Here is a 16,770-nt window from a genome sequence, read left to right as displayed (position 1 = left end):
GATGCTATGATAAAGAATATGGTGTACAACAGATACAAGGATACAAGTTAGCTAGAAAAAATACCACAGAAAATACCACTGTAATCTGTTTTTGCTAAATTAGTAGTGGCAAAGAGCAATCTGCTGACTGACACTCAAGTAGCTTCTCTGAAGTAGATTATAGGAGCAGCAGCAAGTGATTTGTCAATGCTGTCACAGGCCCATAAACTATGGATTGCTCTGGATATCACCAGCGCAGCTGCAGCATCACCAAAGGAATTCTTGTTCTTCAGCTGCATATATACTAAGATGGAATAAGGAAAGTCAGATGTGATGGATGTACTATCATTGAATGTAAAAATGAACTAGGAGAGACGAATATTTATAAAATGCACTTTTAAATCTTATCCTGTAGCTCTTCCTGTTTCATTTTGTACAAACAGGGTGGAGCTGGTGCTCCTCTGAATCCATAAGGCAAGGAGGGTACTGCAAACACAAAGTAGGGGAATTTTCCTTAGGAACTGTTAAAGGCATGTTGGGTGAAATTTTCTTTTTCTAAAAAACCGTGAAAGTAAAGGACAAGGAAACATGTCTTTTTCTATTAACTATAAAAAGGGATTGAGGATTTCAGAAGGATTTATGAGTGTCCTGTCAAGCAAAAAAAGTCCAAAAGTACCAAAAGTCATCCTTTCAATTCCAGTGTACCAGTCTAGAGTTCCTAACATCTGTGTCTCTTTTTGGTGTTTAGGCATAATTATTTCAACTTGTTATTTCAAGCAGAGCCAAAACTGTAATTTGATTTTGAGTTTACCTATAACATAAAAGATGACAGTAAATAACCATTTTTAAGGGTTTAATGCTAATCATATTATTTCAAATATTGTTCTTTTCTTGTATCTGTTAAGATAGTTTCTTATCAACAGAAGAAAATCTGATAACTTTGTCTTATCTCAGTAATGTTATTAGCTTGATGTCATCTTTTTATTTTGTATGTGATTATACTTTGACTCATTTTTTTTTCATTGCTGTAAGTCTTGAAATTAGCTTAGCTAATCTAAATATTTTAGCCTTCTACTTTGGGGGTTCTGAATATTATAATGTTTAAACGTGTTTGAGATTGTTTTAAATAGTTCCTAAACCTTATCTCGGAAGTGGAAACAACTCCACAGAAGAAACAACTTCATGCCAACAGCAGCTATGAATATTATATCCTGTGAAATATATGTCTGTTTCTCAGACACTGCATTCTGATCCTAGCTGTCCGTGTTATTCTTGCTCTTTAAGAGTACTATATTTATATGACTTATGAATGTGTCTCCATTATCATTTTATTTTACAACAGGGATATACTTTTGAAGCAAATCTTTGTCTTCCCAATTCACCACATTTGCTTTGATAGCTGGAATGACTGAGTGGGATCTATGTGTTTTACTGATGCAACCAAGCCAGATGTTGCTCTTCAAGATCACATCTGATGTGCTCAGCAGCTAATGGGCTTTCAGTCATTAGGGCCAAAAATAGAAGCAGTATGAAGTAAATGCCCCAAAACATTTTTGCTGTGAGCACTTGTGTCTTTGTCACCAACTGCTTTGACCTTCCGCTCTTATGGCACTCAGCCCTTTGCTACTGCCCTCGTGTTCTCTGTGGCCCAGGGTGGACAGCAGCTCACCCCTCTGTCCCAGGCTGCCACTGAACATCCCAACCCTGCTGTCACTTCTGTCTGTGCTGTCAGGATAAACTAGATTGCATGTCTCAGTTCAATCCTCGTGTTCAATGCAAGAAGAACCGAGGAACATGGTTTTTGTTTGTTAGAGTCCAGAGGAACTGCTCTCACATTTGTTGTCCAACCAAGGGACTGTTTGCTTGGATTTCTTTGGAAGTATTCCAATTGGACTTCAGCTTGCAGCTGAGACCATGATCTAGTGATTCATTTGTGGCATTGTTAACTTTGTGATACAGAAAGTTTTGCAATAATCAATTATCTATTTGTTTTCACAGCAAATAATTAATTACTTGGTTGCATGTACTGTTACCACATGTATTGAGGGGGATAAAATATGCCTTTTCATCCCTTTTGAATAATCTATGTTTTATCATTTTAATGCTTTCTGGTGTGAGAAGAGAGTGCTTAAAATGCCTGCTGACTTTTACTTCCTACCATCACTCTAACAAGCCAGAGATTGTCAAGAGAGCCCTTTCTTTAAGAGAATGGTAGATTTTTGAGCTCACCGCATTCTGTAATAAAACAGTTCTCACAACAGTCTATAACTTACTGTTTTAGAGATAAGTTCTAGAATTTGGTAGAAGTGTCTACTAGCTGTTGAAAAACAATGGAAAACAAAGCCATTAGAAGTCTACTAGGACTCAATTTCTAAACACCAGCGATGTTTTTAAAGCATGTCCTTTTGTTTCAGATTTGCAGACCACTTTATTATTAGAGACACAAATGCAGTTTTCATCTTCACCCAACTGACCTCCTGTTTTGACTCTCCATGTATCCGCTAGTAATTTTTCTACATCACTGCTAGTAAAGTGCTAGCAGCAATTCTTGTATTTCTCCTGTCAACCAAGCTTTATTCAAGTTTGACCTTCTCTTTGTCAGACAAGCATCACTCATCTCTTATGATGTGCTAGCTTTAATATTATCTTTCAAGCGTTATACGCAGTCTCCATAGAATAAGCTTCAGCAATACAACATCCTCTGGGCTTACACAGTGTAATGTTCTGTTCTCTAGTGGCAACAATAGCTTCTGGGTGCAGCATTTATTATTTTAGCATGACTTAATTTGTGTCATTGTTTTGGCCAATCTACTTCTTTAATGTCCTGCTTCTATTCAAACCTGGTTTTCATCTTTTATTTCCCTTTCTTAGCAATAGATGCTAATTAAAATTGTCCATCTCAGACTTAAAACTACTTCTGACTGTGGGTACTTTACACATGTTATTTTCATGGAACAGCTGTATTGTTATCTAATTCCAGCAAGTATTTTGTCTGAAGGCTTTGCTTCCAGGAACAACGTAATTATCAGTCAGTTTGACGTTCTTGCAGCCATTTTTCAGAATTAAATATTGAAATGGTACTTTGAGAGAATAATGAACTTTAATTCTTTTTCCTATTTGGTGTTGTGCAATAATGCACTCTTACAAGAGTGGAAAATCAATGTTTTGATTAATTTTGATCCTAGGATTTCCTAACAGTTTAGATTTTTAGAACCTTGTTACAGTTCTTGTGCTATGGTGCAGAGTGGAGAACTGAATATTTGCAGTCATTAAAGAAAGGGGAGTGTATTGGGACATTGTTCTGCTGCTCAGAAAAGTGCAGAAGTGAAATAATGACACGAGACTTCTGAAGGAAGGTTATGACTGGGGAGCAGAATCACCTGAACCTCTTTGATGGAAATACCTCTGCTGACAGATAGAGCCAGTTGTATTTCTGATGGTGTCACAAGCTACGAAAGCAAAGTCTGTCCTGACTTCCATATCTTCATTACTAATGTACCTTTCATGCTCAGAAACTCTGGCTTTTCAACATCCTTTATAGATTTGTTTTTTCCTCAGAAAATTGGGTATAGAAACTGGTTGTCTTGCATGATTAATTTCTATTTTGTTTAAGAAGTTATAGGTGACAACATTGCTAATAGAATGAATAAACTGGACCATGACTGAAAAGTGAAAACAGTTGATAAAAATGTAAAGTTAAACTTTTCTCAGATCTGTTAATTTTAATTCCAAGATTGAATAGCAATTATGCAGTATTAATAAACACTTGTTGGAAATTTTACTTAGCCTACATTTAAACTGGTAGGTGGATAGAAAATAACCAGGGGGCTTATTTGAGGGTACTGAAAAAATGACAAGCCCCTCTCACTTCATTCCCCAGCCATACCCATGTGCAAACTATTTTCAACAGAAGGCAAGATTTAGTGGCTATGCTGAGAATTATACAGCTTTTTAATAATTGGAACTTATTAAAGGAAACTTAAAGACTAATTTTATCTAATTTCCTGCTTAGTTATCTAATTAAATGTAATTGACTGCCTTAAAAAAATAAAAAGGGCTTGTGCGCACTTTCCTTTTGCCTTCAATATTTGACATTAGTAAAAATAATTTTCAGTAGTATGTAGATAGATGACCACCCTGCACTTCATCATTCTGCTACACAGGTTTGTGAATATCAATGGGGACTGCACTGAGCTGAAATAGCAACAATTAAGGAGCAAAAGGATTTTTCCTATAATCCTAGTAAAAAATACCTTTCTCTTATCTACACTGGCCTTTGGTATAAAGGCATGATCTGAAGGCTATTACTGGTATTTCATAATGTAATGGATTTTCAATTAAAATGTAAGGAGAAACAACTAATTAAAGTAAGAAGGGTGAGCTATAAGAACTGGTGTTTCCACTGCTCCTAGGTGCACTCATTACCTTTTTAGGTTACTATTTTGACTGTGTGGATGACAGAAGTGAGTTACATGAAAATAAGCTCTTTTAAGTAAATCATTGTCATTCAGCAGTATAATCTGAGATGTCTAGCCTTGAATCCCTGATTTGAAAATACATTCAGTGGTCTCTTACATAATCACAGTTCATTTCTTATCTACATCAAGGAATGTTGCTGTCTGTTCTGGTAGCCTAACGACTACTAAAGTGAATTGCTTGGTGACTCAGTACACTTCCCGATTTGGTGCTCTCATACAGGCAAAGAACACTTCCACAGTTCAGATTATTTCACTCATGGTGAGTTCAGAAGAAGCAGTAAACAATGAAGTTTTCAAACTAATTTTGTCTCTGAAGTTGCATTCATTTGTTACAAAGAAGAGATGTTCTTAAGATCTCTTTTTTGGGAAATTTGCATTACTTGTCCACTTTATGCAATTTCTATTGAGAAAAGAGACCATTGGATGGGTGCATTTTTCTTTGTATGTAGTCACTACCAAGAAAAGCAAGTTAAACCAAAAACATACTTTTCCTCCTTCCTAATTTTGATTGTCACTCTCCTCACTAAATTTAGGTAAAATTAGGTTCCAGTAAAGGAAATGTAGTGAAATTAGATTAAGTTGGCTGAAACCAAGACAGGTAAAGAAAATTTTATATATCTATCTATCTCTCATGCTCTGAAAAAAAAAATCCATTTTATGTAGAAGACAAGTCTCAACAATTTTTAATATAATTTTTTTAAAGTGAATTAAACATATAATTTGTGTGATTCTTTAGGCATCTGATATCAAAGTATCTGCCAACTATTTAAGAATTGCCTTCCACATAAATAATACTGAGATTTGTTCTGTGCCTTTGTATGTCAGTATTACCAATTTTGCTGTGATTAGATAGTCTAAAAGAAGGTGCAGGTTGCATGAAAATACTGTGGTGAGGCTTCTTAAATTGCAAGTAGTGCCTTGCTTAAAACTTCCCCCAGTCCCCAGATTTTTCTTTGCCTTTCGGATTCTTCCTTTTTTACAAGTTGGAGAATGGATGCCTCTGTCTCTCCTACCCTAAGTTCTAAGTGCTGTCATGACTTTCCTCTCATTGATGTCCAGATGCTGCTCCAGCCCTCTGGGTTTAACTCCTCTTTAGGTCTCAGAAAAGCACACCCCACCCTGTTGCCATGGCCAGCCCAGCTTACAGTCACCTATTTCCTCCTGGTTTTGCTTTCACCCTGCTTATGAAGTGCTATAATAATTTTGGGGTGGGGAGGTTAGATCTTATGGTTGTCCAAATATTCTTTATATGCTTGAAAGAGTAGCCAGTACTGTCTGATATTGTGAAACAAATCCATTTCACAAATAATTATTTTAAAAAATAGAATATTTAAAGAGTAAGCTCATTTTCATAAATCCAGTCAGTCAAATGCTTTGATCATGTAAGCTGCCTCTAAAATTAGTGGCAGAATAGAGCATTTTAGTTCCCTGATTGTCACTACTGTTCACTATGCAATTTACAGTTGCCAGTATATTTTGGATTTATGTGTTTGAATGTCATTTTTCCTGTATATAAACTGGTTTAAAAATTAAATGTGGCACATGTTTAAGGTGTAAATTGTTATTCTGTGATGTACATAACCTGAGATATCTCTGAACATCTCGAGAATATCCACATGATTTAAAGGGTCCTTGAGCACTCCCTTTGGGGAGGTGGGAAGATCAGTAAGGTGACAATTAAAATAATGTTGTTTCATGTATGCGCTGTACTCTAAATTACAAATGTGACAAGACAATAAAATGAGGGTAGTTTTTTCTGTCAGCAAATATTTTCTGTCTGATTGTAAATTTTCACAATGTGCTCTTACATTGAGCAATTTATAATTATATATATATATATATATATATATATATATATATATGAAATAACTTATACTTTCACAATTGTAGTTCTGTTAGTATCTTGGGAGTAATTTCTGTCATTTTATGGGTAGCTGTGATAGAATAGTTACAGTCCAGGAGTTGAGCTGGGAGGTGTGTTCTTTATATCCTTAGAAACACTTGCCTTTTCCTGGAAAATAGAGCATTATTTGTTTAAACACTGAAAATATATTAAATATATATTAATTATTATTTAAAATACATTTATTAAAAAGCAATAAAATTAAAAATCCCATGGAGATGGGGTACAGTAGGTGAAATGTGTACTGTCCACACTGTCTTTCATAAGTGGCAGGTCTTCTTATCTACCAAGAACATCTTTTTGTTTGTTTAAAATGTAGTGACAGTGATCTCACACCAATTATATGGCTAAGCACAGGTGTTGTTTGGATTCTGGTCTACATTAACAGATTAAAACACGGACAGATTTTATAGCATGAGATTTTTTTCATAGACTGGTTTTTCTAACCTATATTCCCCTTCTTCCCAATTCTCTTTCAGATAGCGGTTCTGTGGATGAAAAGGTTTAAAATCACCTATTTGCTATAGGGATCATGTATTTTGTTGATGTTTGTCTGTGACTTATTTGACCTGTTTTGTTCCGTCATTTTAGTTGTGAAATCTGCATGGTTTTTCCCAGCTTTCCACTCTTTTGTTCTCCTTTGATTGTATTGCAAATGTGTTGCATTTATATACAGGGTAACCCTCACTGTTGTGCTTACCATAACTGCCAACACAGGGGTCTGCTACTGTCAAACATGATTCTGATTTTTGCCTCTAATTATCACCTACCCTGCATTCTCTATAGGATTTAAAGGGCAAGGGTGTTTGGGAAGCAATACCTTACCTTCCCATGGGTTCTTCCACTGTGTGTCACTAAATGCTGAATGCTATCAAAATGTTTCCCAAAGGAACAGTTAGTCTAGCTTTGGCCTGGAGCTGACCCTGCTAAACATTTTCATATGTCTTACATGTTTGATGCAGTAAAATTGTCTCCAAAACCTACTAAAAGCAACCAAGTAACCGTACTTTTTTTGATGTCTGTTAAAGGCTCGGTTGGTAAGTGCAGGTTCCTTGGATGCTTCCAAGCTTTATGCAGTCCAAGCATTTGCTGGGTAAGTAAAAGTATAATTGATAATTTTTTTATTTGTATCTGCAAATTATTCTTACAGCATTATAGCATTTTTCCTAAGCTTTCTGTTTTAAGAAATTGTATTATTTTAAAAGGAAGATAGTTTTATTATGTCATCCCCTTTTAATTTTTTTAAATTCGTTATTTTCTGAGAAATTAATACAGCAGTTCCAATGGTGAGGTCAGTTAGGTAACAGATTTTACCTCTTTGCAAATGAAATAAGTCTCCTTTAAAGTGTAGCCCAATTTTGTCTTTGTTCTGGTAAATGTACAGTACTGCAATTCTAGCAATATAATATCTCTCTAGTACTTGAAATTAAAAAGTCAAGGGAAAAGATCTTGCAGTGGCTGAGAGTGTATATGGAAGAAACCTGTACATTTTGGTTTTTTGTCTCCAAATGAAGTTATTGTGCATCCAGTTCAAGGGATTCCTTCCTATTCTGAATACTTTCTTATTATTTAATCTGGAAAGGTAAAGAAATAAAAGCCTTTGGTAAAATTTATCAGTTTTATTAGTTACCTAATTAAAAAGGGTATTATCCTCTTGCTGGTGCACTCTGTAAGTACTTTTTTTACTGTAATTACAATTTATTACAACGACAAGGTGATGAGATTAAATTAATCATTCATCTTCAGCTTTTATATCTGAAATGCTATCCAGTTGACACTGTGAAGTTTTTCCTGTTTAGATTCCGATTTTGAGCAGAGGTGGGTGTCACTAAAAGGTAGTTATGGCATTAATTTGCTTAATATTATGCACTACGTCATATGGCTGGCAGCAGCTCAATATTAGCTCATGTTCTTAGATGAAACCTTGCTTCTTTTGCTGACAAAGTTTAGACCTGTCCTTGCCTTGCTTTGCTGTCCACAGTATCTTTATTCAAGCCTCTGTTTTACTAGGCCTCATTAAAAACAGTTATGCAATTTTCATTTCACTCCTCATTCAGGCAAAGAATGCTATCATTCCAAAGACATTTGTGGCTCTGTTTTAATCACACTTCCCACTCTACTCCTTCGTGCAAAAACTAATGCTAATTTCAAGGATCCCTCAGTCTTTTTACTGCCAGCACAACTGAGTGCAGTTAGCTCTGACTCCTTCTCCCTCTTAGTCTCTCCAAAAGGTTTTGCTATTTGAAGTGAGGGAGGAGATTTCTTCCCTCATAACCATTGTTACCATGCTTTATCTATGCGAAAATACCCCAGCTGACTCTCTTCTGTCTCACTCTTCCCGCTCTGCCATGCTGGGACCCCACCTCATGCACCAGCACCCCCAAGGCCATGGCAGGGACTGCAGCTCTCCATTCTCTGCAATAAGCTTCACTTCGTTGCATGAAATGAGAGAACCGCCCATGACAAGAAAATAAAGGCAAAGACCAAAGACAGCATTTCTGGGGCTTCTCATGCAACTTCTCTGTTAAAAGGCAGAAACACCACTTTAACTGGTTTTTCCATAGCAGTATCACGTAATAACTTCTTCATTTTATTTTTCTTCACTTTCTTAAAGATGAGGCACTTTAGAGCTCATTATTTCCATATTTTTATAAAGTGAAAGTACGTCAGCTGGAGTTCTCATCATGTATATGGATCCTGGGTAGTACTGTTTTACTTTTTCCAGAGACTTGCTCTTGTATTCATTTACTGCTTCCTAATGAGTAGTCAGAGACTGATAATTTTACCACATGGCCTAATCCATTCTGAAATTCAGTAACGATACACAGATGGTGCTGCATGCAGATGATTACTCCTTTCCTTCAGTGGCATTGTCTCTATGGTAATCAAATTTATTTTTCTTGAATTCTCTGACAAATTCAAATAGATTACTGTTAGGCAGAATATTTCCAGAAGCACCAAAAAACAGTTAAAATGACAGGGATTTTTTCCGTGCCTTTAATGATAACTTTTATCAAATTATTATGATTGCACTTCATCATCTTCTATGTCAAGTTATTGTTGAGTTATAATTGGAAGTAGGGAGGAGAGTAGACAATTCAATGTATAACCTACATTAACATGAAAATTTTTCCCTTGCTATGTTATTTCTTAATGATGACTAAAAGGAGTTTAGTAAGAACTTCTCTTTTAGTGATACTTTATGTTATACAGCAGAATAATAGATGGAAATCCTTTTACAGATATTGCCTCTATGTGAGCACAAGAATGCCTTGTACACGATAAGTTTTATTTGCTGTTGATGGAACTGCTCCTGAGTAGCAAAAAGCCCTGAGTTTATTTCTTGGTCTCTGTACATTTACTTTTCACAACCTCAGAAATATTATTTTATTTCTATCACACTTTTACTGGGTTTGTAAATATGTCTGGAAGCTGCAGTTTGGGTCTACTTTGATCTTTATGTTATTGAAAAGTATTCTAGTATCACAACCCGGCACGGAAAAATGGTTGTGGGAAAATATAAAGGAATTGCATAAACAGACTATGAATTCTTTCCTTTTGTTAGAGAATGGTGTGAGTGGATCAGAAGGAACTGAAAAATTCTTCACTAATTTTAGTTATATCTCTTTTCACATAATAATTGTAACAGGTGTAAATAAACTTAGGGCTTTCAGATGAAAAACTCTTTGTAGTGAACTCAGTTTTTATATACACAGAGACAGAGATATAAGAACTGAAAAGGTATCTGAGGCAGTGCCAACAAAGGACCTTGCAGAGGAATATGTTAGGTCTTGAAAAGTCCAATATCCCAGCTTCTCTGAGAATTTCCAAGTGTCTGTAAATTAGAACTGACAAGGTAGATGGAGATCTTCCAAACCTTCTGTGGAAAAAGTTCAGGAAGATACCTGTGTTAATTGTTTGGAATAGTCAGAGAGAATGAAGCTAATTTTTTATCCAGATCAATATGTATTCTTTTAAATTCCGTTGGTGTGTCAGCCTTTTATTCTTTGAAGTGACTCCAAGTTGTTCTTTATTGTTGTTTCCAGGCTCTGTGTGAGATCTAACTGGGGTTTAATTCTGTGCTCAGTTAAAAAGCTCAAATCAGGCAAGAGTAAAATAATGATGGTCACCATGGAATTATTTTAAAATGTGACAAGTTCTGTTTTCCACAGTTGCATGGAGTTGAGATGTGATTATGTATTTAGCTAGATATTTTAAACTTTGTATCAAATTTAATACAACAATATTCATTGACATCAATGATGTTCAACATGTAATGTTGTGCTGCAGCTACCAGATATACAAGACCTTATGATGGAAAGCTTTTCTCATAATTTCTAACTCAATGGTAAAAAAGTTTTAGGAGATGTTAAGCAACCTTTTAGCTACTCTGCTTTGGGTGAATGCCAGAAGAAAAAGCACCAAGAACACTCGCACTGGTTTTTCAATTGGAGCACATGCCTTTGGCTGAGAACTGCTAATTTTGATTTTTAACTGTAAATAGAAATACTATAAGCAGTTCTTAAGGATGTAGTCTTATAAGCTCCATGTTTTTATTTTCTTCTTTGCCTTTTTATTTTTTAGTCGTGGACTGTATGGAATTGACAGCATGCCAGACCTACGAAGGAAGAAATCTTTTCCCATTGTTCGAGATGTGGTGAGTAACTTCTGAAACTGTTGATTCATTTGCCAGTTGTGCAGGTCTTTCTTGTAATTACTATTGTGCATCAGAATGACAGTTTGCAACAATTGTTTTATGGAAAAAAGAAGTCTTGAGAGAATAGATTGAGGGCAGTAAAAGTCAATGAGGCAGTTGTTATAATGTACTAGATAAGTCTGAATATCTCATTGGATATTTAGGTATTACTGGTGTAATCAAATAATGTGCATTTCATTCAATAAAAGCCACTCATTTTCACAAAGATGTTGTTTGGGATATTGTTTCACTTGATATATTTTGATACTGAAAGAGAGAGGAAGTTCCTTTTAAAAAGCAGCCCTTTTCACTATTAACATTTTAAAGATTTATGCATACTTAAGGTACAAGATGAGGTAATCAGGATTTCTAACAGTCATTGTAAACAAGAATAATTTAAGAAAAGAAATTTCAGTGGAAAAGAATGGCAGTTCCTTTGAGATTTACTCTGACTTCCAGTCTAAACAAGATTAAGAAGAGTCTCTCTGCCTCGAAGAGTTTCAAGTGCTATTCACATTTCTCTTTTTCGGTAGTATAGAATTCAGAATTCAATAAAATACATATTTAGTCTCCGATGATGATGAGCTCCCAAACCAATCTCTCACTACAAAGAAGTGATTGGGTGTTAGGTTAAGTAAATGATTGCTATTATTGTCATTAAAAGATCAGCCTTTGTCTATTATTGCTCAATGTTTTCTCAGTTTCTGTGTTCAGTTACTCTGTGGTGATCTGCCACACTGCCTGAGCAGTCAAAAAGAAAAAGCACAGCAACCATTTTAGAGTAGAATTCCTTCTGAAATTGGTGAAAAATTACACTGCACAGCATAGTAGAGCCTGCATTCATTTAAACCATCTTTTTGACAGCAGCTTCTTTGCTATTAGTTGTGTTAAAGAGTATAGTCTATTGTCCTGCTATAATTCTTTAATGCATGTTAAATGGCACTCTGCTTTGTTCTTAATTGTTGGAAGCGCTTACAGAAAGGTATAGCTCAGAATACATTAAGACATCAAAATAAATGTAAATGATCCTTTCTTATGCTTACTTATGACTGTTTCAGAAAACCAGAAATAATATTGTTAGAAAGGAGTGCTAGACTCTTTTGATGCTGACTAAAATAAATATAATTTATTTTCTTTTTTGTGCGATGAATCTGACAAATTAATACTCTCTATAATTTCTTTCCTATCTTGTCTGGATTTTTAAGGCTATGGTAAGTACTTCTTTCTATTTATTTATAAGTGCTCTGAAATGATCATAGTAACTGTTACAGATTTCATTAATGTTATGTTTTATTATGACCTTCTATTGAAAAGTTAAAATTATTTTACAACCAAGAATTTAATCATAAGGAAAGTGATGCTTTATGTGAATGTGTTCTCCTCTGCATCATGTATAGAAAAATTGATGGAAGAAGTTTATGTTAAAAAGTTGTCATTATATTCCAAATATCTTTCCTGATGATACAAGCACAAAGTTTAGGTCTCAAGCATGAAGCTTCCCCTGTGGTATTGGAAAGTCTTAGGCACCTAGAGAAAGAGAAGTTCAAAGTGTTCCCTACTTTTAAGTTCTCTTGTATTAATCAGTTTTAGTTTTTCTTATTTTCCTAGTCCCTCTGCACTTCCAGTTTCACTCCATTATTTTCATGCTTTCAGCATTGTATCTCAATACAATGTTTACCAAAATTCTGTATGTTTTCTTAAGATAATATCTCTAACTCCCATTCATTTTCATGAATTCACATTTTAAAAAATCCAATTTTCAACACGCAAGCATAGAATATGTTGAGGTGAAAAAGACCCACAAGGATTATCAGGCCCAACTCCTGGCCCTGTGCAGGATCATCAGGCTGACGCTGTGACCACTGCCCTGGGAACACAACCACCCTCTGGAGGAAGAACCTTTCCCTGATCCCCAACCTAAACCACCCCTCTGACACAGCTTCAGGCCATTCCCTCAGCTCCTGTCACTGTCACCAGGGATCAGAGATCAGTGCCTGCCCCTCCTCTTCCCCTCCCTGTACCTGCAGTGGGCTCTGCACTCAGTCTCCTCCAGGCAGAGCAAACCCAGTGCCCTCAGCTGCTCCTCACAGGGCTTCACCTCCAGATCCCTCACCACCTTACTGCCCTCCTTTGGATGCTCTCCGCTTCCTAAACCACTGAAAAGTTTTTGTATGCAATTGCATTGTCAGTCTCTGCTTATTTTAGATTCAGTCATTAGAGAGGATAAGGCAGTGAAAATCCACCTGCAGGAGCAGTTCTGTTTGCTGCAGTCGTGTGTCATTATTAGACTTCTGGTAGAGCATATCTGGGACAGGAGAGAGAGAGAGTGCAAGGAGAAGTGATGGTTCAAGTGCAGTAACAATACAGAGAGCTAGGAAAAAGAGTCCAGGGCACTTGCTGGTGGAATTGCTGTAACTTCTGCTTTTAAAAAAAGATATTATCTTTTAGATTCTTTAGAGCTTGAGTTGAGGTGAGAATCAGGGAGAGAAATAATAATTGTAGTGGAGCTTAGAAGTTTATATCTCAGTGGCCAAATAGGTGTGGTGATCTGCCCAGCCACAGCCAAAGGTAGATCTATTTTACTGCCTTTGCTTCTGTTAATGAAGATTCTAGAAAATTCCTGTGTTCAATTTAAATGTGATTTTATAGTGTATAATCACTGTAATCAGGCCAGTTTCTTCTTTTGATCAATCTAGACTGTATTGCGCCCTAGCTTTATTATTTGATTATAAGAACATAAAAATAACTTGTGAATCTTTGCTGCTGTTGTAAAGCAGTCTGTCAAAGTGAACACACCAGATGAAGCAACTGCTTGTTTCAGCTAAAATGATAATGCACTGAATTTTTTTTCTGTAAGTGTCTCCTCAATAAAAACATTTATAGAGGCTGGAATTCAAATATGGTAATTTAAGATTCATATAAAGAAGATATTCATTTAAATTGCATATGCCATATTCTCTAGTTTTGTATGTTGTCAGCTAAATACCTGGACTATTATACATTAATTCTGCTATGAGTAGTCCATTAATTCTGCTATCAGTAGTCTTAACTCCTTTAATCATTGATAGGCAAGTTCAGTTACATTCCTAATAAAAATATTCATACATAAAATAAATAAACCATAGCATAATAAGTATTTGTATATTTGTGAGGGCTTTTTTAAGTCTACTAAATGGAAATCATAACAATATAATTATCTTTGAGGCTGGACAGATCATGCTTTTTTGTCTGTGCTACAGATATGAAGAAAAAGCAGATGATGACAGTTATGTCCAGTAATGATTGTGTAGTGGAGCTGAATTGTTGTTTTTTCTAAATCTTCTTTCTGCGCTCAATGCTGCAGTTCTGTTGAACATTTCTGTTGAATATGCTCCTCTGTGCTGTTTCAGCTGTGCAAGACACAGTTTGCCTATTTCATTATGATAGAAGACTTCTTCTCTTTTTTTTTTCTCCTCAACACAATTGATCATTTAACATGTAATTGTAGCTTGAATCCAATTTGCTTTTACTTACAGTTACCATTTTTCAATGTTTTTGCTACAACGACTTCTAATTATATTAATTTATTTATTTAAGCTGCTAAGGCAAATTTGGAGATAATAAATTAGACAGTGTTGATACAAGTTATTAGGTAGTCTAGAAGGCCTTGGGCATAAAGGAGACTAATTTATTTTAAATCCTGTATTAGAGAGTTTCAAAAAAAATTTAAAATTAAGTAGACAATGGTCTGCTTTATAATCTCTTATTGTTTGGGGGTTTTGCTATGATTTTGGTTGTGACAATTTTTTTCATATATTCATAATTCAACAACACTTAAAGTCCTTACACTCTACAGGTCAAATTTTTACCTAAGGAAAGACATGAGGTACTATCTGGACATCAATTTGAGAGGGTACACAAGTATAAACTGCTGACAAGTTCTGTGTCCTGTTAAGGGAGGTGTGAAACACTGCAGGATCCTGTTGCTCTCCATGTTCTTTTGATGTTCTGATGTTTTGGACTTGCTGGAAGCTCCAGCTGATGAGCTGCACTTCCCTTTCTTTCTTGCTGCTGCTTGAAAATAGAGGCAATAGGGGAAGAAGTTTTCTTGCTATGTTCATAACCTGTCACCTTGTTTCCCATAGATAAATCTGCCAGCTTTTTCCTCTTTCTTTTTCCAAATTGCTCACTCCTCCTTGTTCTATTCCATACTTAAGAAGTGACGCTGCTATGTGTTCAGTGCTTCATGCTGTTGAATTATCACCAACTTCATTGTTTTAAAATAGAAGCATTGTATGGGCTTTCTCTTGTAGATGTAGTTTGTTCTGACAGTGATACATAAATGGAAATAATCCTTGTGGGTTTTTTTTTTCACTAAAATCCCTGTAAATTTAATCCATATGACTTTTAAATTTACTGGTTTGTCACAAATCCTTCTAGATATCACTGTCTTCCAACATGACAAACACTTTATTGAGAACAGCCTAATTATCTGTTTCCTATTAGGTTTTGTTATTTTATATAGGGCACTGTGCTATAATTTTAGACACATTTCTGATTAAGAAGAAAATAGTAAAGCTCCATGATGCCAAGGGCACCCCTTGGGAGAACTGGGCTTGAAGGACACATGACAGGGTCAAAATTGCTTCCCCATTTATTTTCTCACAGGAAATAGTATCTGTTTATTGACTTACAGGGATAGCATGAAACTGCAGTTCTGCTGGCTCATGTTCTTTGGTATTGCTGGAGGACAGAACACAGCAGCAGTCATTGCCCTATATTTGAGGTTAATGTTCTTATGCCCTTTGTGCTCCTGTCCTGACAAGTCGTTCACATTGCTCTATTGCTTGGAATGGCTAGGATTATGCTACTGAGACCTAGAAGGGTCAAATCCCTTCCTAAGTGTAGGGGACATGGAAACTATAAACTAGCATAGTGCAGGCAAGTGAATCTACATGGCTACTTGTCAAGACTTTGAGCAAAAACCTGTGCTTCAAGAGGGATCAAAAAGTTGATGCTCTTACAGTACATTGTTTTAAAACCCAGAACTCTACTGATAATGAAAATTGTTTCTTTTCCTCCTAATGATCCAAAAGCATTTTTGCTTGCCATTTTTAACTTTGATATGTGGGTCTTGTAGCGTTGTGTTTTATACAAAAAATGTGAAAAAACAAAGCATGAACGCTAATCTTTCCTTGGGCAGTCAATCTCACTGGCACATACCCATGGCATTTCCCACATTGATAGAATTAAAGGACGGTCACAGAGAAGTAAACAGAATTATTTACTTAATAATAACAGAATGGAGAATCTGGTAGCAAATTAATGGCATAGAGTTGGTAAATTCCTGACTTTAAAAGAGAAAAAAAAGGGAAGGTTCTTTGTAATAGAAGATGAATCAAATACTACTAAGCCAAGGATGATTTCTTACCCTATAATTGGTTTCACAAGGTTAATAATTCTGTGTCAGTCTGCAAGTTTAATTATCATCAAGAGAAATGTATTGAAAATTGAATTAGGGAAAGTGAACATTTAAAATTAAAATTGAACAATCTTATAAATAAATAAATAGAAATCCATTTTAAATATACCAGTGTTTAAAATTATATAATTGGAAAAAATTGGAATTGTCTCTTCATCCAGAGACTAATGATGCAGTTCCTTTGCTGATGTAAGCCTAAATTTCTTCTGGCCCAGTATGCATTTCACAAAAATAAGAATGTCACATACAAAGT

The 16,770-nt window shown here is 35.5% G+C and overlaps 1 protein-coding gene across 1 annotated transcript in view; it reads left to right on the top strand.

The window, feature by feature from the left end:
• Positions 1-16,770, top strand: part of UNC13C (unc-13 homolog C) — a 131,171-nt gene that overhangs the window by 18,472 nt on the left and 95,929 nt on the right. The window contains exons 3-5 of the mRNA XM_063169652.1: positions 6,840-6,862; positions 7,389-7,453; positions 10,945-11,017. Of these exons, the coding sequence (XP_063025722.1) occupies positions 6,840-6,862; positions 7,389-7,453; positions 10,945-11,017 (161 nt within the window). The remainder of the gene's footprint in view (positions 1-6,839; positions 6,863-7,388; positions 7,454-10,944; positions 11,018-16,770) is intronic.

The sequence above is a fragment of the Melospiza melodia genome, chromosome 15 (genome assembly GCF_035770615.1).
Source record: "Melospiza melodia melodia isolate bMelMel2 chromosome 15, bMelMel2.pri, whole genome shotgun sequence".
Classification (NCBI taxonomy): domain Eukaryota; kingdom Metazoa; phylum Chordata; class Aves; order Passeriformes; family Passerellidae; genus Melospiza; species Melospiza melodia.
Note: the sequence above shows the minus strand (reverse complement) of the source record. Positions and strands in the feature narration are given on the sequence as shown.